The sequence below is a fragment of the Gavialis gangeticus genome, unplaced genomic scaffold (genome assembly GCF_001723915.1).
Source record: "Gavialis gangeticus isolate Ggan-Ray unplaced genomic scaffold, GavGan_comp1, whole genome shotgun sequence".
Lineage (NCBI taxonomy): Eukaryota > Metazoa > Chordata > Crocodylia > Gavialidae > Gavialis > Gavialis gangeticus.
In genome coordinates, this window is record NW_017729020.1 from 1,051,502 (window position 1) to 1,058,819 (window position 7,318).

Here is a 7,318-nt window from a genome sequence, read left to right on the forward strand (position 1 = left end):
GCATGCACCATTACAAATATACAAAATGTTCTCTTGTCACAAAGTACACGTGAGCTTAAAGTCCCATTTTTATAGTGTGCATTTTGAGCAGTTTAAACAGATACCCATTTAACTGAAAATGAAGCAGAAGGAATTAGAATGGCTCTATATTTTGTACATCAGTCATTCAAGTGCCCTGCAAATATACACAAAATACATTACTGGGAATGGGTATCTCAACAAGCTTAACTTTACATATGCTACATATTATATACAAGACCTTTACATTAACAAGTTGATCAAAATGCAGATTAGTAATAAATTACCCACCAATGGATTCAATTAATCAAATTAGAGCACTAAACAATAGTTGAGACTTGGCTGATCATTTCCAAAATCTGGTTCCCAACATCTTGGCCAGTTGCTCTCAGGATCAGGTTTCTGGGTGTTTCTCGCTCTAAGTTGACTGGGTCACCAAAGTAAATTTGAAGCAGGTTTCTTTCTGATTCTTGATCCTCTGCCCACAGGAGACTGGACAAGATTTCTAATGCTGAGTAAGCATGAGTGACGGTCAACGGGAGCTGTACTCATGCAGAGGAGGGTGGAACCTTTCCTGACAGTTGCTGACAGCAGACTTGATTATGGTCAGATCCAAACCACGCCTGTTTGACTTAGGTGCTCTGCATACACAGAATTTGGATGTAGGGTATGAAATAAGTGCTACGGCTTCAGCTGTAGCTGCATTCATCAGCTAGCTCTCTCCCTAAACCACGTAAGTCACAGACCACTACAGTTCAACTAAAAGGATGCTCTGTTTAGCTTTAACCAACTTAACTTAAATTGCTGAAACCTTGGCGTTTGGACTGCTGCCACAGGCTCACTTGTGCCTTCTAAGGTAACCTATTCTGTCATTGCTGCTGGAATGATTTCCGCATGCAAAGAGTTAAATAGATGTTATATACAGGTACACAAGTCTTGAGAGTAAACTGCAAGTACAAGAAGATGCTCTATACAACCTACTAGTGAAATAATCGGAAATAGTCATGTGTCACAGAGTATGTGCTAAGTAACTGAACTTGAACTATGCGTGTCTCAACAACATTTTGTCCCCAAGTCAGGGCCATTCTGGTGTTGACAATATTAAGCAGCTTAGGCTAAAACTGCCACTTCCTAGCAAAGCGGATTTCCTTAAGTATTCTGCCTCTGTGACATACTTAGCCTGGATAAATGTGGAGGGCCTGTGAAACCAGGCAAATCCAGTTTATGAATGGTCCTATCTAGAGGGAAGAATGGAAAACAGTGTACTGAAATCTGTCTAGTAAAGGAGGACAAAATCATTTGACTTTTGTATATATGAGAACACAACAAACAGCTTTTAAGAAGAGGATGTTTTCGTGAAGGCCACTTTTTAATGTGTTCACAAAAATCACTTACGTAAGCACTGTGTTGATGTACAAGGTGTAGGCGCTGGTATGGCCTTGGAGCTAACAGACAATTTTCTTAATGTTGGAAAATTGGCCCTCATCTTACTTCTGGCCCTAGGTACACAATCATAATGGTTTTCAAGACCGCTATACATTAGCAGCCTGGGTCTATGGTGCATTATTGATAATGATTTGCCGTAACAGATTTTAAGGTACTTTGCCTAAGAGAGAACAAGCTAGAATGAGAGACCTCCACACGAAGGCTGTTGATGTAGATTACTCCCTCCAAACATTTGCAGAGACAGTAGCGTGGCACAAGCTGTGACCATTTCCTTAATGCATTGCGAGGAAAATGCAAAGCACAGTACCCAGGATCAGCAAGGGCTCGGAGAACAGTTGTTTGACGCTTGATGCCAGCCGATACTCCCGATACTGCTGTGTGCATCGCTGCTCGATCACTTGATGCATGACTTTGGTTTCCATCTCTGTCATATTTGGGTTCTGACTAGGCTCGAGTTTGTAACTGGTCACAGTGACATTAACGCAGTCATACACAAATCTATCCTGGGTGACAGGTTCTTGGTACTGCTTGTAGTAAACGCTGTTTGGATAGCGATTGCTGTTCTCATTCCACCACCGGTTCTCATCAGGATTACTGAAACGATACTGCATCCCTGAAAGTGCATTCCCTAACATGTAACCTCCGACGCCGCCAACCACGGCACCAGCTGCTGCTGCTCCTGCCATGCTTCCCAAACCAGGCTTGTTTTTATGCGGCTTCTGGTTGTACTGTTGTCCCCAGCCAGGGTTTTGGGGGTAGCCAGGGTTTTGGGGGTAGCCAGGGTTGCGGGGGTAGCCAGGGTTTTGGGGATAGCCAGGGTTGTGTGGGTAGCCAGGGTTCTGGGGGTAGCCGGGGTTGTGCGGGTAGCCAGGGTTGTGCGGGTAGCCAGGGTTGTGGGGATAGCTGGGATTATGTGGGTAGCTCGGGTTGCGCTGGCTTCCTGTGTTCCATCCACCTCCGCTGGGTCTGCCCTTCCCTTTTTTGCAAAGGGAAACGTCGCTCCATGCCACAATAAGGAGAATTGCTATCCAACAGATTACCAGGCATCGCCCCATGGTGAGCGTCTGTAAAATATAATGATCAGAAAGACTTTTTTTATTTAAATAACATGTTGATATACAGAAGAGGCTCGAGGCATTCAATCTTGCTAGAGGCCTCCGAATGATCTTAGACTTGCCCTTAAATACCATCATCTGATGCCCACTTGGGATCATCACTGATCGGTTGAATTGGAGCCACCAAGAGTCGCACAACAGAATGAGGTGATTTTGCTTTCTCCGGGATGCAGAATAAGAGCCAACCGTGCTAGCCTGTCCTAACAACTGTATTTATAAATATGGGAACTAAGGGAGTTGTGGCACGAGACTGAGGGTACATTTTTTGCCTTGTTTATATCTACTGTGCTGCCATTACTGCATGTATCTGAGGGCAAGCAGCTTCTGCTCATCTGATCTCACTAGGTTTGTGACATTAGTGTAAAGGCACATGATGCTCCTTTCTATTTGACTGTAGACCAAATGCTTTGAATTCACAGGACTACTAAGAAAAACCCAAAAAAACCATGCTTGGATCACTGCACCCAAAATGTGCAAACAACCCCTTCAAAAACTCCCTTTCCTTTAACAGATGGCTAGAACTCCTGCCTACATTTGCCAAAGGAAGAACACACCCTACGCATGGTGCTTGGGGAAATAAACCCTGTTGTTTCTGACTTGCTGCATTAACTGCAGTGGAAGTTAACCGTGCTCCATTTTAATCTGCTCCTGCAATATAAGTTATAACATACCAAATCACAAGAAGTTTAGCTACTCATGCTTGGGGGGGTGGAGGGGTGGTGGTTATGGAAGCGCCTTCCACAAAACCAGTATCAAAACCAAACATGCCCCCACACACCCACAAACACAAATTTGGAGGTTTATTTTCAAAATAAATGTCTCAAAGTTTCTCTCTGTTTCTGGTGTACTTAAGGAACCTTCCTCCCCTTACCCCCATTCCTAGTCCACAAGTTTTTGAGTGCCAGGAGATCAGCATAATTGAAACCTGAAGTTTGCAGTCTGGCTGAACTGACCCAAAGACGTTAAGATTTGTTTTCTTAAGAATTACAGGTTTTTTAAGTATTTGCTTTTTAACATGCATTTTAAGTGAACATAACGTTGCTATGTAATGGGTCTCAGTTAAACCATGACTTCCGCATTACCTATAAATACTCGATTCTTAAAAACATATACCTATTGCCTTTACAAAGAAAAAATGATTAGCTAGAATTTTATCTCACAGTGGTACCAGAAATACTGTAGTATTCCCTTGAACTGAGTATATATAGCTAGGAGTCAGTTACCTGTGGGTGGATACAGACTACTGCATGTAAAACTGTCAAACGTCACTTGAAAATGAATCGCAGTTCAAGAGGCAAAATGGATCACAGCACTTACTCTCATCCATACTAGGGCTCCTTCACACTGGTCTGGCAATGCAAAAGGGCGTTCAGATAGAAAATCATTTACATCCTATTTGGAATGGCCAGTTTTTAAGAATTTTTCCATTACTGGAGCTGTGGAAAGGACCATCACCATAAGTAAGAACTAGGTGTTTTTGGTTAAAAAGTATTGTGAAGTCAAGGAAAGGAAAAGCAGAAAGGAATAAAGTGTTTTTTGTGAAAATCTGAGGCACTCTGGGGTTGTAATTAGAGCTGTGACCTCATTTCATAATAGGCAGGAGAGAGAAACATTCTTTTGTGGGTGCAACTCTTAAAACAAATTCAACTCACAACTTAGCTCGGGTGTCAAATGGCAAGAGGGCCACCCCACAATGTCAGAGTGAAGCATGCCTTTTTAGGAACTTTCTGAATGGTAATATTTTGATCGTAATACTTTGGGGAGGGAGGAAGAGTGGAGGCAAAAAGGATTGGATTGTGCATTTCCCAGCATTGCTTCTCTACTGGATGATAGCCAGGGAAAGACCAGTTTAAAATGCTTCTCACTAAAGAGGCTGTCATGCTTTTAGCATTTATTGGATGCTATCTATTATTCAGAAAGGTGCTCCAGTGCAAAGAGTCTATCAAATATAAGATACAAGCCAATTGTACAAAAGCACTCCCTCCACAGTAACTCTATCACAACATAGAGTGCCAAAGAATTGAAGTAACAGTTTTAGTATTTTTTTGCTGTACAGTATTTAACTTAGGCTTTTCATATTTTTGAATGACCCAATTGACTTAATTGGCTTGATTTCTAGTGTAAGCAAGGCCAGACAGCTTCAGGTTTTGATCCTGGTCACTTCCATTTTCTGGCTTATGTGTGACAGGAAGTTGAAGTCTGGGTCCCTAGCACCCAGCAGAAGTTCAGTGACTGGTATAAGACTAGGTGATGAGCCTAAAGGGTAACCATATTTTCCTACAGCAGATACATTTCTTCCATGACAATTCTTGTGCCAGTGAAAAAAATTCCCGGGAGATCACTTTGCAGCAAAATGGGAGCAGAAGTGGCTAAAACCTCAGCATGTGATCCATCAGAAATCAATCCTGAATAGGTTTGCTGGTCTCTAATACATTCATCACTGGTGTCTGATGCATGTTTGAGGGATTCTGTCCTGGCTGCTCACTTTGATATCTATGTAAGACCTGAGAGGGACCATATGGACAATATATCATGAAGTCTGGAGAGGTTAAGGTAATGGGAGAAGGATGCGTGCCCCAAGGTTTTAATCTTGCTCCATTCTACATACTGGCTATTTACTCCTAGTTCTGTTTGCATTCTCTGTGACATGAATATGTGCAAATATTTTACCGTTACAACCTCAGCCAAAAATCAGCCTGTACAAACCTTTCTCTGTGTGCCAAAAAAGTGGAGTAGCTGTTCTAAGGCAGGCAAATGAGACGCATTAAAATGTATTCTAGATGTGCAAATTAAGCAGGATGCTACCGATCAACAACTGAAACTTGTATTATTCAGGCTCGGGGAAGTATTTGTTTTCCTTATGGTGTGTGTGGGGAAGTGGAATCATTCACCTCATCACAAGGAACATATCTTCCCTATCTACGCTTTGCTGTCATCACCTTATTTCCTCTTCCCTGCCCAGAGACTTGGTTTGCTTAACACTCTGTGCTAAGAGACAAGTCATGGTACAACCAGCCAAAGAGGTGAATCTGGAGAGGGTTCACTTGTAAATATTAAATATAGAACTGGCATTGCAGGATAGGTCGGCAAGTATAATTTGTATGTGATAAAGACTTGAGTTTTTGATGTACAGAAGCTTCTCTCCCCCTTGGTGTTGCAGTTGCAAGGGCAGGGACAAGTATTTGACATCATGTTGTTCAATAAAGCATTTTAAACACCCTCATACAATCTAAGCAAACAGCCAGAGTTTAAAAGAGCTTTCATTGAGCAGCAACCCTACCCAACTCCTTTTATATAGGAGAAATTGTAGCAAATAAACTGTCCAAATGGATCACAAAGAGCTTTTAAGTAAGATTCCCTGCCCCGGCATGGTCAACTATTTATGGTTGCATAATTCAGCAGACTTCTTACACACTTAACTATCCTCTACGAAAGTAGGACAGAAGGAAGATGAAGTAATGCATGCTTTGTGTTCACAAGAAACCCAACCTTTTGTCTCTAGGATTGCTGCTTCTTCAGTTATGCAAGTTGTTTTCTGGTTTGCCTACTCCCATGACGAGCAAGCTGAGACAGTCTTGGACTGTATGGTCATGAGAGCATAGGGTTTAAAAATAGTTCAAAGACAGAAGCGATACTTGATATTCTGTGTTAGTCAGCTCTTCATACATTCAAGAAAGGTGACACACAACATTGCCGTATAAACTGGGCCTTTTTTCTTTACGAACAAAGCATAAGACTACCGGTATCGAGAAAGAAAAGCTTTCCTTAATTATCATCATCGCTAGCTATACAAAAAGATCCATATCCCCTCTTAATCAAGTGAATTAAAAATTAGCACACATCCCTGTTGTCTTTCCCCTTCCCCCACCAGCATCATCATCGCTAGCTGTACAAAAAGATCTATATCCCCTCTTGATTAAGTAAATTAAAAACGAACAAACAACCCTGTTGTCTTTCCCTTCCCCCACCGGTATCAAAGATGGGCCAGCAAAGCTCTACCAAATGTTGTGGCCTGGTAGAAAAGGCGAGACTGTCTGAGGAACCCAGGTGAGAGTCAATGCCTCCCTACTCATTCACTTGATGCATATTCTTTTTGCCCTTCAGTACACGCGTTGTCTTAGTTACATTATAACGTGGCCGGTGCTCACAAAAGACAGACGTATGGCGTATACATTGGGCCAACCTCTCCAAAGAGGTTGGGGCGCTTTGCCAGCACGAATAGATGGGTCGCTGCTGAGTAACAAAGCACCTGACACGGGTCAGGGGAAATGAGTCACAAGGATTGACCTGGTTACGTGCTGGGCAGACTAGGTAGATCCCAAAGGGCACAAAACCCTCGGCACGTCAGTACAGCCGGGAATGGCGTGTGTTGAGATTACAGCCAGGACTGGTGATGGCTGGGGAGGTGGGAGGAGGAGGAGGAAAATGGAGGAGGAGGAGGAGGAGGAGGGTAGGCGCCTGTGATGGGGTGAGCTGGCATCTCTGCGCTGTGAGGCCTCGGGGCCTGCATGCAGAAGAGGACTAAACCGCCTCTTGCTTTCGTTGCTCCCAACAGCCTGGTTTTAACTGGTCTGTGCTGTATGCAGCCTCCTCCCCGTCCTCCATCTCATCCCGGCTCAGCAGCAGGCCAGGCGGGGGGAGCTGGGCTGCAGGCAGGGGCGGAGGGAGAGGAGCAGGGAAGGCCCCGCAGCGGGGGCAGCAACACCCCGCGGCCCGGCCCGGCCCGGCCCGCAGTGCGG

The 7,318-nt window shown here is 43.8% G+C and overlaps 1 protein-coding gene across 3 annotated transcripts in view; it reads right to left on the reverse strand.

Annotated features, from left to right (window-relative positions):
• Nucleotides 1-149: 149 nt before the first annotated feature.
• The window catches only part of PRNP (prion protein), a 17,162-nt gene continuing 9,993 nt past the window's right edge, over nucleotides 150-7,318 (reverse strand). Inside the window, exons 1-2 of one of the 3 annotated variants that reach the window (XM_019514346.1) lie at nucleotides 3,897-3,917; nucleotides 150-2,528 (exon numbers count right to left, since the gene is read on the reverse strand). In XM_019514346.1, coding sequence (XP_019369891.1) covers nucleotides 1,737-2,528; nucleotides 3,897-3,902 — 798 coding nt within the window. In that variant the 5' untranslated portion in view covers nucleotides 3,903-3,917 and the 3' untranslated portion in view covers nucleotides 150-1,736. Of the gene's footprint in view, nucleotides 2,532-3,896; nucleotides 3,918-7,318 lie in introns of those variants that run through there. The other 2 variants (XM_019514348.1, XM_019514347.1) reach the window with 2 other exon arrangements.